The sequence below is a fragment of the Pygocentrus nattereri genome, chromosome 6, assembly GCF_015220715.1.
Source record: "Pygocentrus nattereri isolate fPygNat1 chromosome 6, fPygNat1.pri, whole genome shotgun sequence".
NCBI classification, from domain to species: Eukaryota; Metazoa; Chordata; class Actinopteri; order Characiformes; family Serrasalmidae; genus Pygocentrus; species Pygocentrus nattereri.
The window spans coordinates 39,933,432-39,952,934 of record NC_051216.1 but is presented as its reverse complement, the minus strand read 5'-3'; the positions used below and the strand labels follow the sequence as shown (position 1 = coordinate 39,952,934).

Below are 19,503 nucleotides of genomic sequence, written 5' to 3'. Positions count from 1 at the left end.
ATAGCGTCACAACATCCGGGTCCGCACGCTCCGGCTTATACATCAGGCGGCATGTTGTCGGACGGTCTATCGCTACATAGGAATTGTAGTTTTTCAAATGTATGTGTGGTTTTTCTCCAAAAGCCTTTCTCCAGGTTGAGCTTAAAATTACAAACCAGTGTTTACAGTGTTGTTTGAGCAAGTAAATATATAAAGTATATATATATATATATATATATATATATATATATATATATATATATATATATATATAAACACACAGTACTGTGCGAAGCTCGTAGGCACCCAAGACACATTTTCAAAATCTACTTATTTGTGTAATATGGGTTTATTTACTGAGAAGTGTTAATATTTGAATAAACAAATTTTATATATTTCATAATGATTTTATATATATATATATATACACATATACACACTGCTAAAAAAATAAAGGGAACACTCAAATAACACATCCTAGATCTAAATGAATGAAATATTCTAATTGAATACTTTGTTCTGTACAAAGTTGAATGTGCTGACAACAAAATCACACAAAAATCATCAATGGAAATCAAATTTATTAACCAATGGAGGCCTGGATTTGGAGTCACACACAAAATTAAAGTGGAAAAACACACGACAGGCTGATCCAACTTTGATGTGATGTCCTTAAAACAAGTCAAAATGAGGCTCAGTATTGTGTGTGGCCTCCACGTGCCTGTATGACCTCCCTACCACACCTGGGCATGCTCCTGATGAGGTGGCGGATGGTCTCCTCCCAGACCTGGACTAAAGCATCCGCCAACTCCAGGACAGTCTGTGGTGCAACGTGACGTTGGTGGATGGAGCGAGACACGATGTCCCAGATGTGCTTAATCGGATTCAGGTCTGGAAAACGGGCGGGCCAGTCCATAGCTTCAATGCCTTCATCTTGCAGGAACTGCTGACACACTCCAGCCACATGAGGTCTAGCATTGACCTGCATTAGGAGGAACCCAGGGCCAACCGCACCAGCATATGGTCTCACAAGGGGTCTGAGGATCTCATCTCGGTAATGGCAGTCAGGCTACCTCTGGCGAGCACATGGAGGGCTGTGCGGCCCTCCAAAGAAATGCCACCCCACACCATTACTGACCCACTGCCAAACCAGTCATGCTGAAGGATGTTGCAGGCAGCAGATTGATGTGCCATCCTGGATGAGCTGCACTACCTGAGCCACTTGTGTGGGTTGTAGAGTCTGTCTCATGCTACCACGAGTGTGAAAGCACCACCAACATTCAAAAGTGACCAAAACATCAGCCAGAAAGCAGAAAGGTACTGAGAAGTGGTCTATTTGATTTCACAGAAGTTTGATTTACTTGGAGTTATACTGTGTTGTTTAAGTGTTCCCTTTATTTTTTTGAGCAGTGTATATATATATATATATATATATATATATATATATATATATATATATATATAGAGAGAGAGAGAGAGAGAGAGAGAGAGAGAGAGAGAAAATAGTGATTTTCTGGATATTAGTGTGTTTGTGTGTTTGCTAAACCATTATTCAAGCCTCTCCTCGAGGAAGCCCAGTATTATATGTAGTTAAAAAGCAGCTCCTGGTTTGACCAATCAGTGCTCAGTAAATTGTGCTCATGATATAATTGATGATATTAACAAGTCTCTGTGGTGGCTGTGAAGGTGTCAAGGAAAAATATGGACCCAAGAAATTCTTGTTACTTTTTATTGTTTTTATGTTTATTTGAATTATGAATATGGCTTTATTCTAAAATATATTGTGATAAACTCACTGCTGAAGTAAATTGTTTAAAAATTTTCTTAGATGCTTAAACTTTCGCACAGTACTGTGTATATATATATATATATATATATATATATATATATATATATATATATATATATTACACGTGTGTGTGTGTGTGTACTGACATATCGTTGTTGTTGGAAAAGAAAACCTTGAATCTCCAAAATAGTAACTTTAAAGAAGAAGGAAAAAATCTACTTTACTTTTAACGTGACATTACACACAATGTAACAGGCAACAAGTATTTTCAAAGCACTGTATGTCAAAATCTGAAAAATGTTAAAAATGGAAATAAAAGATTTTCTTCTCACAACAGTCATGTATATATATATTGCCTTTGCTAAAGAACCCCTTTGGGTTCTTCAGGGCATAGGCTGGTGTCGAGAACATGGAGAAACTTGTCTCAGTGTTATTGTGGGGATCTAGCCTCTTTATTCATTAAAAGAAACCCACAGAAACGACTGAGTCACCATTTCCATCAGAGCAGTTCCACCAAACATGACATTTACAACTGCAGCACTTTATTAGGTTTGCAGAGAAGACCACTGGTGTCAACATACCCGCCCTGTCATGCGTCATTCTTTAGTCAGGATTTTGCCCATATTAGCAGCCCTGGGGCTAAGCTGGATTTCTCTATGGCTTAGATATGTGGTAGAAAAGGCACTTACCCTAGGCTAGTGATGGGATATAAACAATAAATGAATAAATTAATGAATGAATCATATCGCACACTGAATTTGCAAAATAATGTAATATTTGAGGGGCAAGATCTTTTCAAAAATCAAAACAACTCTTGATAGAAATGATCATGTTAAATCAATTATATTAGCAGCAATGTTACTCCTTCATCTTTATATCCATCACTGATCCATCAGATTTTGTAGGCCATGCTGGTCTAAGCTGGTTTAGCTGGTTACCCTGCATGATCATACCGGCATCCGGAACACAACATATGCTGCTTTTGTTAGCAGAGAGATGTCACTCAAATTGTTTTCTCTGTAGACCTAAAAATTCAAGAGCATTCCCTGCCAGGAGTTTATCCTGAAAAAAAAGAAATACAACATTAGCCTCCAAAGATCTTGCTAGCGCAAATGAATAGTTTTGTCCAGGCCTAACTACAGTTACAGTCACATAGCAAACATATTTAGTAACACAGTCTCATAGCATTTCGACTTAAGATTGATTGTGAACAGGTTTGTTACCTTTAGCACGCTGTCAAATCCACTCATTGATTCTATTAATGTTCCTGGTTCCAGTTCCCCAAGCGGAAATGGGTAATCTGTTCCTAACATTACTTTATCCTGTGTAAAAAAAGAGCACAGTGCATGGCATAATCAAAATACTGCTGTGGAAACCATAGGTTTCTTTAGGTACATGGCTAGGCTAGTAAAAGAGAGGCTGATATTGAAGGCTTTTCCTTAAATGTGTATGTTTATCAAAAATGTACAGAATTTTACACCCTCTTACACCAAATATAACCAACCAAGAAATGTTTGGTGTCTGAAGTTTGCTTCTTTAGGTTTGCACTGGAGCAATAAGGCTAATAAAGCTAGCAAGAAATGGAAGCATATGCTACCATTAGCATTGTTCAAATAACATGCCTAAATCATCACATACTTGCTTCAAACCATGTTAAGTTGTTTAGTAGACATTTTTAGTAGATATTTGCTCAACTGCAAATATCAGACACTATACGTGTTGGATAATCAACTACATTTTCAGTAGAGGGGGAGCTATGTGTAAAGTTTTTTTGGCTATACTCTCGATTTAAGGTTAAATAGAAAATGTCATATGCTACCTTTCCTATGACGTCAATGAGTAACTGAAGAGCAAGGGGGTCATGGACCAGAGAATCGGTGTAAAAGGATCCTAAATATTTGCGTGGATTGATCTTATTATCTGTAGCACACAGGTCTGGCCGCACGTTGAAGCCATGCTCAATTCGTCCAACGGTGTAAGGAAAAGCACCACCTTCAAGAAAACCATGAGATATTGTCACCTTAATTAATATAAAACTTTTTGGCTCAAGAACCTCAACCCAAGGTCTCTCAGTTCTTCTCCTATTGGACAGGCTTGAGTTTTGTCTCACTAAGCGAGAAAGTGTAGAGAAGGTTTTTGCTGCTTCATAACCTACCTCCATGAGCAAAGCACACCTTTAGCTTAGGGAATCTCTCAAAAATGCCCCCAAATATCATAGAGCAGATCGCCATTGTAGTTTCCGAAGGCATACCTAAAGGAAAGGAACAACTCTTTAGTGACAAGTGTTACCAGTGTGTTTCAAAATTTTGCTATTTAGTGTTTTTTAACACTAATTGACTTATCCTGGTTTTAAAAAAGTGGTTAAAAATAAAATGGTCAAATTTTGTACAAAGATGAATAAGGACTCTTTAAAAAGACTTAATACTGTAATCTGTTTACATCATCATCATCATCATCGTCGTGGACCGCTTAATCCAGATAGGGTCGCGGTAGCAGTTGGGAGAGCAGAGAATCCCAGATGACCCTGTCCCCTGCAACTTCCTCCATGTGATGGAGATGTAATCCCTCCAGCGGGTCCTAGGACGGAGGCGTCCAGGGGGCATCCAAATCAGATGCCCGAACCACCTCAGCTGGCTCCTCTCAATGCAGAGGAGTAGCGGCTCTACTCTGAGTTCCTCCCGGTTGGCTGAGCTCCTCACCCTATCAAATAGTGTGTAGCCTGCTACCCTGCAAAGAAAGCTCATTTCCGCCGCTTGTATTTGCAATCTCATTCTTTCGGTCATTACCCACAGCTCATGACCATAGGTAAGGGTCAGGATGTAGACCGACCGGTAAACAGAGAGCTTTGCCTTATGGTTCAGCTCCCTCTTCACCGCTACAGTCCGGTACAGTGACCGCATTACCTCTGCCGTCTGTCCCAGCCTGCGGCTGATCTCACGATCTCTCTTCTCTACAGAGATCGAATGGCCCGGAGTAGTAGCCCCGGTACCCCATACTCCCGGAGGACCTCCCACAAGATATCTTGGGGAACCCTGTCATAAGCCTTCTCCAATCCACAAAACACATGTAGACTGGGTTGGCAAACTCCCATGCCCCCTCAACAATCTGCGAGAGGGTGAAAAGCTGGTCCATTGTTCCACGGCCAGGACGGAATCCACATTGTTCCTCCTCAATCTGAGGTTCAACTATCGGTCAGAGTCTCCTTTCCAGCATCTTGGCATAGACTTTCCCAGGGAGGATGAGCAGTGTGATACCCCGATAGTTGGTAAAAATGGGGACCACCACCCCAGTCTGCCAGTCCAAGGGTACTTTTCCTGAGGTCCATGCAATATTGCAGAGGCGCGTCAGCCATGACAGCCCCACAATATCCAGAGCCTTAAGCATCTCCAGATGAATCTCATCCACCCAAATCGCTCCTTCTACCGACCGACAATATCCTCACTTGAAGTCAGAGTTTCTCCAACCTTGCCGAATACAGCTTGGGCGCAGCCACCCTGACCACTCCTGAGTCACTGGACAGTTGTCCAGCACTTCCTTGAAGCTGACCGAAAGTCTTTATCCATGGCTTCACCAAACTCCTCCCACACCCTGGATTTTGCTTTTGCCACTGTTGCAGCTGCCAGTGTTTTCGCCTGTCGGTACCTATCTGCTGAGTTGGGAGTCCTTCGGGCCATCCAGTCCCTAAAGGCCTCTTTCTTCAGCTTGACGGCCTCCCTCACCACTGTCCACCAGGGGGTTCTTGGGTTACCGCCCCGACAGGCACACACACGTTTTTGGCCACAGCTATGCCTGGCAGCTTCCACAATGGAGGTTTTGAACAGGGCCCATTCAGACTCCATGTCCCCTACCTCCCCTGGGACATGAGAAAAGCTCTTCCGGAGGTGGGAGTTAAAATCATTTCATACAGGGGCCTCCAACAGTCATTCCCAGCACACCCTCATCAGTTTTCCTTGCCATCTGATCCAGCTCACCACCAGATGGTGATAAGTTGACAGCTGAGCACCTCTCTTCACCCAAGTGTCCAGAATATATGGTCCCAAGTCAGATGACAAAACAACAAAGTTGATCATTGAACTCTGATCCAAGGAGCTCTGGTATCATGTACACTTATGAACATCCTTGTGTTCGAACTTGGTGTTCGTTATAGACAATCTATGCCTGGCACAGAAGTCCAATAACAATTCACCATTCGGGTTTATATTGGGCAGGCCGTTCTTCCCAATCACACCTCTCCAGGTCTCCCAGTTATTGGTAACATGAGCATTGAAGTCCCCCAGTAAGACTATGGAGATAGTAGGCGGGACCCTTTCCAGAACCCCGCCCACTTGCTCCAAGAAGGCTGAATACTCTGACCTGTTGTTTGGTGCATAAGCACACACAACAGTCAGAGTTTTCCTCTCTGCGATTTTAATCCTCTCGTCCACCGGGAAAAACTTCAGCTGCACGGCCGCCCGCCGGGGACTTGTGAGAATCCCCACTCCCGCCCGGTGCCTCTCACCCTGTGCAACCCCTGAGTAGGAGAGGGACCAACCCCTATCAAGGAGTTTGGTTCCAGAGCAGACACTGTGGGTGGAGGTGAGCCCAACTATATCTAGTTGGTACCTCTCAACCTCCCGCACAAGCTCCGGCTCCTTCCCCCCAGTGAGGTTACATTTCACGTGCCAAGAGCCAGTTTCTGCCGCAAGGGGATATATATATATATATATATATATATATATATATATATATATATATCTTCACAGCCTTAACAATTGGCCCATTTGCCAAATCTACATGAATATCACTTTACTGAGATCTTCAGAAGATACTGGACCTTTACAATTAACAGTTCAGATGATTTCAGTCTTAGTAATACAATACTATGCAAAATCTAGGCTTGAAACGATCCTGAATTCTCTTTAATTATTTATAGGTAACTTTAATTAATTTGGCTTAAAAGGGGTCACATTCTGATCGGAGAATTTGGAAAATTGACCTACTTGACTAGGGATACTCATCTAGTTAAATTCTTAATTTCTCTCATACCCACCAACTAGCCATGGCAGCCAGTACTTGGCCATTCTACCATCTGTCTGCATATCCCACGGGTGCACAAATATTGCACAGTTTAGCCCCTCAGCAGCCTGCAGGCAGTGCAAAAACACAATATAAATAAATGTATGTGTATATCTCACCAGCAACAAACATGGTAACTAGAGTTAGAATTGCAGTATCCGTTATTCAGTGCCATTAGTTTGCCACTAAATATGAATAAACTAAAGCCATGCTATATTCTTTTCTGAATGCAGGCATTTCTGGTCTCGCACTGCAAAAAACAATAATGAAAGCATCTTTAATGTTGTCAACATACAAATGATTCTCTTTATGAGACTGTTGTTAGAATATTATTAGATTTTTAAAATTCTATATATTTATGCTATATATTTTGGCTTTATAGAGCTGTCCTATCAAGTGAAATTGTATTACTAAAATGAACATAGTTAGCAAAATGTTAAAAAACTTTGCGTTCTTGCAACAATCTTCTAAAGAGAGGCATTAGATATACTGCCTACATTTGTCTGCTATGATATTATTTTACCCTATTCACTTTCATTCACTGCATTTGATTTCATTGCTCTAACACAACTAATAATTGATGAGGTTCTTACAAGTGCTTATGTGTATTAAAGCATTAGGGGAATTCCACCAATTTTTCCAAATTTCTGCATTTACAGACTCAGTAGTGGTGATAAGAATCAGATGTCCAAAACATATATTTACTGTAAATTACAAATCACTGTAAATTATTCTGTCTACATCTCAATGACTGAATTATGCAGAAATATTGAAAAATTGGTGGAAACATCCTGTAAGAGTGAGAACTGCTTACTGTCAATTAAAAAGAATGAAGAAACCCAGCTTGCAAAATGTTAGTCATCTATCATAGAAACATCTTGCCTTCTTTTCAAATGTTTGATTTTTTAATGTTCAGTTATTGCAAACAAACTATGAAATCATGCTCATTTATTAAAAACACCTAGAAAAGCTAAGTGTCCTTTAATGATCTTCAATATAAGGTCAGACTCACAGCATAGATGGGATGAAGCTCAGGTGCGTTGAGGTCCCAGTTGTTGATGTGTGAACCAATTTGTACTCCTGGGAAGCCCAGCTCCTTCACGCAGCGTCTCATCTCCTGCACAGCCAGCTCAGGAGTCTGCATGGGCAGCGTTCCCAGGCCAATGAAACGCTTAGGGTACCGCCGGACAGTGGTTGCCAGGTCATCGTTCAGGATTCCACACAGGTCCAGAGTATCCTGAGGTTTGGCCTTTTGGAATAGATGATGTAAGCTTATCTCCAGCTTCAGCTTGGAGCTCCACCAACTCTTTATTCTATGCAAATGACCCATTAATGGCTGCGATTTCTGTGTATAGTAGAACTATAAGGTAGATGGAACTCAGTGGTATGTGAGTGAAAGTAGGAGTCTCGAATAAAGTGAATGGTGATGAGTACAGTTTAAAAAAAAAAGGTGTATTTCATTTACAAGCTCAAGGTCATCCAGCACAAAGCCAGAGTTTCAGGTACTTCTTACCCAGTAGCTGAACATTACAGGTACTGTAGAAAGGGCTTGCACTGTTACACCTGAAAGACAAAGACAATAAACTAATGAAACATTAATGTTCTTGTCTAACACTTCTACATGGGCTATGAACCATGCTCATTAAAGTGTCCATACCATCACCCCATCACCAAATCTTCCTTGCTTAAAAAAAATTAAGCTTTTGATGTAATATGTAAACATTTTTAAAGTTTCAAATAGTACTATTTAGTCTACCCAGTCCATATAGTCCATATATAGAAACTAAGCTATCGAAACAGCCTCACTTGTTTTTGTGATGTCACAAGAAACAGTACATTTACATTGACCTATTTGGCCTAGAGCAGTTTAACCCCACCAATTTCTTGTGATAGCTATAAGGAGTGCTTCAGCCTGGACAATGTTTTGAATGAGGCAATTCAGTGCAGCCAATCTAAAAAGAGATCATTTGCATATATCAGTCTTAAAGGCACAGTAACAATAGCAGTCTAATGGGCAGGGATCAAGAGATTTGGAAAAAATGGCCATGTAAAAATGAATTATGATGGATTTTATAATGATGCAAATGCCACAAGTGTGTGCAGCACATATGAAGGTTTTAAGAGAGAGAGTTGTAAAGCAAGAAGTAAAAGAGCGATTTGTCTGTGGACCCACATTTCAGTACCTAACATTAGCTTCATAATTACTGAGTAATAAGTCTTAAGCTTAATAGTCTGCAGTTTAAGGAGTTTAGACATATAGGTAAAATATAACAAAACTGTAATTAAAAAAAAAAAAAAGCTTTACCATGCTTATCCATGTCCCGTATCCGAGCCTCAGCGTCCCAGCAGTTTTCCTGAATCACCCGGAACACTTTCCCATCCTTCATCATTTTGGCCTCTCCCTAAAGTAAAAATACTGAAATTATATTTTTTATATTTTTATTTTTACAGTCAATTTCCAACCAGACCAAAAATAGCTAAGGCCAAATTTGTTGGCCAAATGACAACCACCAGGAGGCAGCAGAGGACAAATGAAAGTCTGCTGGACTTCACACTGGGCATGGATTTCTTTTCATAAAGCTGACTAAAGCCTTCATTCATACTTGCTGAAAAACGAAGCAGAAAGTTAGGCATTGTGAGAATAAATATTATAATTTTACATTTATGGCATTTATCAAAGACACTTGTCCAAACTGACTCAGAAAAGAGTTTGTTGTCTACTTAGAAAATGTATCCTCAGCTAGTATAGATAAGATTTCCAACTCTGCACCTGGAGTCCCCAATGCCCTGGATATTTCAGAGTTTTTCCTGCTCTAACATAGTGACTTTGTTTCTTAATTAGCTAATTAGTGGCATTACGTGAGTTGGGAATAGAGAAAATGATGAATTGTGCAGGGGCCCCACGCAGAGATCTAATGTGTGGCAATAAATGGATTCCAAATATATGACATATATTAGCATATATGGATGTGCCTTATAACCAGTTTGTACATACATATGACATATATGGCAAATTATTTTAAACTGGCCTTTTTTAAACACATTATATATTTCAGCCATATATTAATATACACTATATTGCCAAAAGTATTCACTCACCCATCCAAATAATTGAATTCAAATGTTCCAATCACTTCCATGGCCACAGGTGTATAAAACCAAGCACCTAGGCATGAAGACTGCAAACATTTGTGAAAGAATTGGTTGCTGTCAGGAGCTCAGTGAATTCCAGCGTGGTACCATAATAGGATGCCACCTGTGCAACAAGTGGTAGGCCACGTAAAATGACAGAGCGGGGTCAGCGGATGCTGAGGCGCATAGTGCGCAGAGGTCACCAATTTTCTGCAGCGTCAATCACTACAGACCTCCAAACCTCATGCGGCCTTCAGATTAGCTCAAGAACAGCGTAGAGAGCTTCATGGAATGGGTTTCCATGGCCAAGCAGCTGCATCCAAGCCTTACATCACCAAGCGCAAAGTAAAGCATTGAATGCAGTGGTGTAAAGCACCGCCACTGGACACTGGAGCAGTGGAGACATTCTCTGGAGTCTGGGTTTGGCAGTTGCCAGGAGAACAGTACTTATCTGAATGCATTGTGCCAAGTTTGGTGGAGGGGGCATTATGGTATGGGGTTGTTTCTCAGGATTTGGGCTCGGCCCCTTGGTCCCAGGGAAAGGAGCTCTTAATGCTTCAGCAGATCAAGAGATTTTGAACAATTTCATGGTCCCAAATTTGTGGGAACAGTTTGGGAAAGGCCCCTTCCTGTTCCAACATGACTGTGCGCCAGTGCACAAAACAAAGTCTATAAAGACATGAATGAGCGAGTTTGGTGTGGAAGAGTCCTGACCTCAACCTGATAGAACACCTTTGGGACGAATTAGAGTGGAGACTGTGAGCCAGGCCTTCTTGTCCAACATCAGTGTCTGACCTCACAAATGCGCTTCTGGAAGAACGGTCAAAAATTCCCATAAACACACTCCTAAACCTTGTGGAAAGCCTTCTCAGAAGAGTTGATTCTGTTATAGCTGCAAAGGGTTGACCAACATCATATTAAACCCTATGGCTTAAGAATGGGATGTCAATCAAGTTCATGTGTGTGTGAAGGCAGATAAGTGAATACTTTTGGCAATGTGTGTGTAAGATCCATATATTATGCATATAGTATGTCCAATACATTATACTTACACATATGTACACAGTAAATATATACATATATTTTGTATATGCCTATAATATATGCCTGACCTTCTATGACTTATGTGAATATATGGCTATATATGAGATTTCCAAATGGGCAAGTGGTACGACAATACACAGAGAAGAGTACAAAGATCTGGCTCATCTAAATGCTTTTTAAAGAGATTGTTCTTCTGTTGGTGTATGTAAGGGATGTGTAGGGGAAGTTTAACTGTATATAAAGGTCAGAGTGCTGAACGTATGGTTCAGGTTTGACCATTTCCATCAGGGAGGGAGGAAGTTATGCATAATAATGATAATTGTATGTGAAAAAGAGGAAGACAATCGATTGATACAAAACATCAATTGGTAACATCAATTTCAATACTTGCCCACTTTGACTCGCCACAGTGCATCACACTTACGTTACACAAGTGTTCACTCAAAGATGGGACAGGGAGAAGAGGATTTTTCAATTAAAACACTCTCCCTCAGCTTCGGTGAGCTAAAACAATTTTTGAGGAGTTTGAACACAATGCATATACACTTTAGTTGACACACATAAAAGAAATACATTTCATACGTTTTCAGAGAGTTTAGACAAGTTTTTCTTCTGTCTGAAAAAAAAAACTTACTTAGTGTGAACAGGCCTTTACCCCGTACTTCCTAAGTAAAGGGAAAGCAGTGTGTGTCTTGATGTTCTGTAACTTTAAACCCTGTGGTTAGCTCTGCCAATGTTCCCACAGCAGGACTCAGGTAGGGCCTGCTGCTCATACACACACACACACACACACACACACACACACACACACACACACACACACACACACACACACACACACACACACACACACCCTGCTGGTGCCCAGAGAAACCAAGCCCTCCAAGAAGTGTTTTTAGTTTTAGTTGACTTCAAAATCTCTATGTTAGGCCTGCTTTTCTTCTCTGCTCTGCTGGCACACCTTGCCATACTGAAGATGACTCACTGACACTTGCAAATGGCAGCAATACTTAATTTCTGTGCCAGTTTTTCAAGAGTTACTTTCTGACAGCTACTTTTATTTTGCTTTAAGGTGAATTGCATTAGCATATTTGCTTCAATGCGTTACTGTTATCAGCAAATATATTCAAGAAATTTTAATTAGCACTGTGCAAACTGCAAGAACGTATCTATGTTTCCATGGTTGTACATCCCCTGAGCTTTTTATATGAAACATCAAGTCTCAGTAAAATACTTGTTATGTTGAAATAAAAGTAGTACATAGACATTGTTAAAAGTTTCACTACAGTCCAAATATGGAAACTAAGCTACAGATACATTGTTTTTACGATGTCATGAAGACACATTTACCTATATCCACCTACTCGACCCATAGCAATTTAGGCCTGCCCACTCACACTGAAGCTATTAGGAGTGTTTCTGCCAGGAAACAACACGGAAACAGCTTGGAAAAGGGGCAGAATACAGGACAACCGCTTTTATTTGTAAGGTTTAAAAAGAAATGGTGAGATGGTCATGTAAAAATCTAATACAAGAAAAATGTAGGATATGCCTTTTAAGGAGAGCGATGAAAGGGCCACTAAGGTCATGGTTAGGATCCTGAGGTCACCAGAGGGTATACAAAGGATAATATAACATAGGTTAATTAGCTAGCTAAACAGAGTTTGTAATGCAAACCGTTTTTTGAGAAGTCAGAGTGCAGCATACACAGACATGAATAGTAAATATGGATTTCTTAGACATTTAAATGAGGAAATAAAGTGCCCTAGGAACATGCCAAAATTGTCACACACTGGCCTAAAAATATGCTGAGTTGTGAAGTAATCTCAAATACATGACACGGTTTGGCATACTGTTATCCAATGGTGGAGTGGGTAATCAGGACAGTTGAGAGAATTCCCAGTGGGCTGGTAATGTTTTGGGACAGTAACAGTGAGCTATTGTATAAACTCATGCAGATAAGCACAATAGACAAACAATATATGCTAAACCTCGGTGGATTTCTGTAATAATTAAGGGGTAAATCCAGCAGCTACCACTTCAAGTGGAATAGCTCCTGGTTTGCTGATTGTCACTGAACCCCCTACAGTGGAGAGCGATTAGATGAAGTTGAAATCAGCTTCTTATTCTCTTTTCTCGTTCACCCTTAAATAATGTAGCAGTTACATTTAGATGCCTATATGGGAGGTAGTGTCTAAGTGTGGCACTATTTAGGGGGTAATGGAAACTTGAATTTATGAAACTTGAGTTCATTTTTGCATTTCCAAAATAGCAATTTTCATATATGAATCATGATAAACAGATAAACAGAAGCAGCGAAAAATTAAAATATAAGGCGGCACCAAGAAAATAAGATTATAAAGCTACTTAAAGATAACGAGGACAGATCTGAACAAGAGGGCAGTAAGAAATGCATTAACTTACTTTCCTAGCATTAGTTTGTAGCAATATTGACTAATGATAGTGTTACACACAAGATAAAAGCTTTAGCCAGCTTTCATTTTATCACTCCTCTCAATAAGGTATATAAATAATAAAAAAGAGTAAGCAATGAAGTAATGAAAATGATGAAATCAAAAGTTTGAGGTGGGCTGGCCTGCATCATGTCTCACTCTGGCCATGCTGTTATCTAGCAACATAGACAAAACCCTGATCAGAAAAATTAACATAGAGCATCATATCTGGTCACCAGCAAAACGAGCGTATGCTATGTTGTGGATGCTAGTATGCTGGCCAGCAGCAATGACCATGCTGGGTGGCCAGCTAGACCAGCGTAAACCAGCTTAGACCAGCATGGTCTGTGTCGTTTGGACACCATGAAAAACTGATTGGCTACATTTGAGGTAATTTTTTGACAAACTATTTAAGCAATCATGCATGCCTGGTCTCGGTTTGCGCTGTTGTTGCTAAGTTAGCATTGAACTCTGCCTTGAACTGTTTGATAGAAGACAGATCATTTGTCTGTTCCTACAGGTGTAAGAACTATTACATCTTTGCCATCATCTGGCCTAATATCCTGAGCGCTAGCCCAGCTGGCCTCACTCAGACCCTGTCCTTCCTGTGCTGCCCACTCATTCTTCGTAGGGGCCAGTATGCTCTCAGGAAGACAGGCAGATCCCAGAGCCAACACATACTCCATCCAACTACATACTGACCATAGGTTCTCCATCCTGACCATTAGACCATTTCATTGCAATATGTTCCAGAGGAACCTGCTTTGGTGAATGTGCTGAGCAATCACTGTTGTCATAGAGCATTGATCTTTGCATAGATTTACCATGCTTCTCCAGTGCATGAAACAGCAGGTCTACTGTTTACAGGAATGAAGGAAAAAAATAAGGATAAGGATATGAAAATATAGTTGTTATACTGACTCACTTTACAGTGGTGGTGCAGCTGGACGAATCCATCATATCCGTACCTCTAGAAAGTGCAAAGAGATTGTTAATGTGTGCAAACTCAGAGCATGAAGGCAAATTGTTACATTTGTGTTTAACACATACTAATCATCAGACTTGCACACATTTGATGAATATATGTGGACCATCCCTGTTAGCATACCATTAAATGTAAATGATGGGTGTTTACAAAATAGGAAAAGTAGATCTTAAATTGGAATTGGCGAAAAATAATTGATTCTTAAATACATCATTATACTATCTTGAAAGATTCTGCATCAATGCACAAAACGTCATATTGACTTTAACCTACTTATACATTTATTTTAAAAAGTTCAATAGTACGGAACACACACACACACACACACACACACACACACACACACACAGCTTATCCTTCTGGGTCTTGGGTAGTACGAAATTTTTTTTATGAAAATTTAACACTATTGACCAGTGATCAAGGACTTCTGAGGGCCATAATTTGGTGTAAAAGCATAATGATTCAATTGACTACTATAACTATAATATTTAAATGAATTGGCTTGGCAATTAGTTTGCAATTTAAATGCTAAACAGGGTATCAAAGGTCATAATACAGCCATGTTTAGCACATTCTCCACAAGAGGGAGCTATTAGCGCTCCAGTTGCCTTTGCATCTGTCACTAAAAGAGAGGAAACCCACACCAGCAGGATCTCACAAATACACATGTTTATGGCATTTCTAAATTTTCAATATTAGTAGTGTATCTGATAAACAGTTTTGCTTGGCAGACAGCTAACTGCCTATGCCAGTAACATTCAATAAGGCCTAAAACTGCAATATGAAAAGAACCAAATGTCAGTTACAACTGTTTAATGCTTCACGTGTCTATGTTTAAGCTGAGCTGACCTACATAGTGAACAGAACAGTTAGCTTGGTGCTAATAAAGTGAAGATTTCTGTAGCAAACACTGCTGTATAATGATCTTCATGGATGTCACAAAATAATAAAATGATTAGTTCATTATTGGGAACAATACCGATTTCCAACATGGCATTAAAAAGTATTTTCTGATATTCTGATACCATCCTTACAGTTAGAAACTGATAGGTACATTTTAATACACTGTGTTCAATGTATAAATGAATTATTATCTAATCTGGAATCTGGAAAGGCCCTGCATCATATTTTATTGTTTAGTTAAGCCCATTTGTTGTTGCATTGTAATTCAATTACATTCATTTCAATTTGCTAATGTACTTCATTGATCATCAAAGACATTGCCAGGCAATTAAATTACTCCAATCAATAATGATAATGCAAATTAGATGGATCAGGTGTGGTGTATTAGTCTGCAGGAAGGGTTGGTGACCACTGCTTTATCTTTCACTGATGGTGAAATGTAACAGGCCTACTGACTTAACAACAATGAATAGACTACATTCAGATTCAAATATAGACTAATGCTATTTGTAAAGACAGACAAATCAGAACATTTGTGTATTATGTATTGTTCAGATTACAGTGTTTGGAAGTTGGGGGATGTGTGTCCAGATGTAATTCGATCCTATAAAACTTTAATAATTGTAAGTATACAAAAATGTAATACATTGAAATATATTGAATACATTGGATACATTAAAATATATCCCAACTTCATAAATTCACCTTGTTTACATGTCATTTTTGGTATGCGCCCACTGATTTCAGGGCATGTTTCACATTGCAGATCAACGTATGAGGACGAAACACCTCTAGTGCAAACATACAGCCTTCAGTTATCCTATTCACAACATTCTATTTGATAAATAATTGCTGTTGTGTATTAACACTCCACTCATGGCTGGAATGACTGAATAAAACAAAACAAAAGAAAGTCCAATCACAGATTATTCTGACAGCACTGTTACACTGTTACACATCAGGAATATTGATGAAGCAGTGTTCTACATTTTAGGCTCAGCACACTGTCACATTTAAATGTGAAAAGTCATAAATTGGAGCCAAAGACACAACTTTGCCATGAATATTTTACATCAAACGTATCTCTGATATTAAACAGTGGGGCCAGGGATGAAAGCATAAAGCAGCACACATACGGGAAAATCTAAAGCATGTTTCTATCTTAATTTTCAGTGTTTTAAAATATTGGTGTTTATTTGTGAAATGTGGGCTTTTAAAGTGAGAGATGGTGCAAAATTTGAGTTCTGGGATGAAAATAGTTTTGTAACAGCATAAAAAACTTAAAACATAAAAAACAAGTCCATATCTCTGTGCTATTGTGCTTTAACTTATTCACCACAAACGTTTTACATAAAATCATTATTTATTCCATTAATTACCTTCTTGTTTTACAGTAAATCCTTTAGTTAAACCTAATTCTGAATATTATTGGAGTAGCCTGTTAGCTACCTGCTTAGGACAACTTCACAAGGGGATGCTATTAGCAATCAAGTTGCTTTTGTGTGCATCATTGAAAGAGAGGACACCCACACCAGCAGGATCTCGCTAATGAACACATGTTTATAGGTATAAATTGCAAGCGTATTACAACTGCTATAGACTATAATGTTTACAATGTGATATTAAGATTTTTAGTTTTCAGTATTTTAAATGTGTATATGAAAAACTGTTTTGCTTTTGCCAGACAGCTAACTGGCTAACAGGCTATGCCAATAACATTCAATTAGGCCTAAAACTACACCATGAAAAAAATTAAATGTCTGTGACAAATGTTTAATGCTTCAAATGTCCATGTTTAAACAGAGTTGGCCTAAGTAGTAAATTCCACCCTTAGTTTGGTGCTAATAAAATGAAGATTTCTACAGTAAACACTACTGTATAATGATCTTCATAGATGTCACAAGTGAGTAATACTATGTCAGCTGGTCAGCACAGAGAATAATAAGAGCTAAAAGTAACAGATGTAAATGAACTTAGTTCACTCTGTTGACACAGATTGTCAAGCAAAGGAGGCCAAGGTCCTGATTAATATTTGACTAGACCCGAGGTTTAAAAAGCAAATCTTAGGTTCTGTTTCATTTGAGCTGCACTGGTCATTGGTGTTATCAGTCTATTATTTTTTAATGATGATTGACTAAAAGTTAATTTCTCAGTGAAATAAAAGCAGGAGAATGCAAACAAAAGCCTGTGATTGCATACTATTAGAAAGCAAACATGTAATAGCTGTTGATTTTTCTATCTAATGTCATTTGTTTAAAAAAACATAAGCTTGCAAACACATGAAATTAGATTTTATACAGCAATTAAACCCACACTGTGCATAAATGGAGCACATACCATACAATGTGCCATTTTATACTGTCTTTCCTGAGCTTCCCTGAAGCCTACCTCTTTCAGATTGGGCCATTCCTTGGGCAGAATATGATTATGGATATCAATCTTCATCCTGCACACTGCAGAAATCTTCTAGAGCACGTAATGCTGCAGCTTCAGACTGTTTAATATTTCACTGCTAACCTTTGCCTCTTTGCACAAGCACCTGTAGCGTAGCTCAACATTGCTCAAAGTAAACACCCCCACACCTTTATCTGCCAATGGTGGATCACATCAACCAACCAAATTCAACCTCCTCCCTATTTCTTAGGCTGGGGCCTGGGAATATTGACCAATCAAGGAAAGGAAAAATCTACATCTAGTTGCAAATGATTTGCAGTTGCATTATGACAGTTGTATTTCCTTATCTCCTATATTGTATCTCCTATTCCTACATATCAAAAAAGCTTTCCAAGCTTTCCAAGCATGAGTATTTTGATTAAATCTTGCTGTTTCCCCCCTATTGGCTACTTTATGTACTGCAGGGACATTAATTACAAATCCTATTTTACATAATTATTAATAATAGTGTACTACCCAGACCTAAAGTAGTAGGTTTCAAGAACATTGAAGACGTTTCTGAAAGAGCAGCCCACAGCGTGCCTGTATGCGAAAACACATGCAAAGTGTAATTTGTGCAGATGGTCAAAAATTGTGTTTGTTTAATGTATTGTACTGTTCAGAATGGTGTGAGTGTGCGAGTTAATGAATGTGTATGTATGTCTGTCGGGCCCGTGATGAACTGGTGACCCATCCAGGGTGTATGCTGCCTTCCACCCGATGACAGCGGGCATAGGATCCAGCACCCCCATGACCCAGAAGGAGATGTGTATGAGTGTGTTTGTTCAACATGACACCTATATAGACACCTGAGCAAATTACATCAAAAGAAGTTTAATTGGACAGTAAGTTTTTAGCTGCTAAAAAAAACAATAATATTAGAATAAATACAAATACCATTAATACAACAAGTAGTTATTGTGTGTATATCAATGTGTTTAATCAACCATTTACAGACCTCTCCTCATAGCAGCCCATTACTGATTGTTATCATTCAAAACCTATTTTGTCTAATCAGCACTTCATTAAATGAAATCAGGTGTGCTTGATGGTGGAGTTGAACAAATCTGTATTAATACTGTATTTATGTTTGTTTGCATTTCTTCTAATGTTATATGGTTTTTCAAGCAAAAAGCACACTTAAGATAACTGGTTTTAAACAGTTGGCTTAGGTGCCTTTTAGACTTTTTTCAGAGGACTGTAAATACACTATATTTCCAAAAGTATTTACTCACCCATCCAAATCATTGAACATTCAGGTGTTCCAATCACATCCATGGCCACAGGTGTATAAAACCAAGCACCTAGGCCCATACAGACTGCTTCTACAGAATTTAGTGAAAGAATGGGTCGCTCTCAGGAGCTCAGTGAATTCCAGGGTGGTCCCGTGATAGGAAGCCACCTGTGCAACAAGTCCAGAGCAGTGGAGACGTGTTCTCTTGAGTGACGAATCACGCTTTTCCATCTGGTAATCCGATGGACGAGTCTGGGTTTAGCAGTTGCCAGGAGAATAGTACTTGTCTGACTACATTCTGCCAAGTGTACGTTTGGTGGAGGGGGCATTATAGTGTGGGGTTGTTTTTCAGGAGTTGGGCTTGGGTTTTTCAGGAGTCCTGACCTCAACCCGATAGAACACCTTTGGGATGGATTAGAGCGGAGACTGCGAGCCAGGCCTTCCCGTCCAACTGTCTGTCTGACCTCACAAATGCGCTTCTGTAAGAACGGTCAAA

At 39.4% G+C, this 19,503-nt stretch overlaps 1 protein-coding gene across 1 annotated transcript; it reads right to left on the bottom strand.

Annotated features, from left to right (window-relative positions):
• Window positions 1-2,198: 2,198 nt before the first annotated feature.
• On the bottom strand, window positions 2,199-17,880 carry acmsd (aminocarboxymuconate semialdehyde decarboxylase). Its single transcript, XM_017695063.2, has 10 exons — window positions 17,729-17,880; window positions 14,378-14,422; window positions 9,129-9,225; window positions 8,337-8,386; window positions 7,836-8,072; window positions 6,798-6,891; window positions 3,924-4,019; window positions 3,588-3,760; window positions 2,992-3,090; window positions 2,199-2,830 (listed from the first exon to the last, which is right to left on the bottom strand). Exons 1-10 carry the CDS (start codon window positions 17,783-17,785, stop codon window positions 2,768-2,770), a joined length of 1,011 nt encoding a protein of 336 aa, XP_017550552.1. The 5' UTR covers window positions 17,786-17,880; the 3' UTR covers window positions 2,199-2,767.
• Between the last annotated feature and the right edge of the window lie 1,623 nt (window positions 17,881-19,503).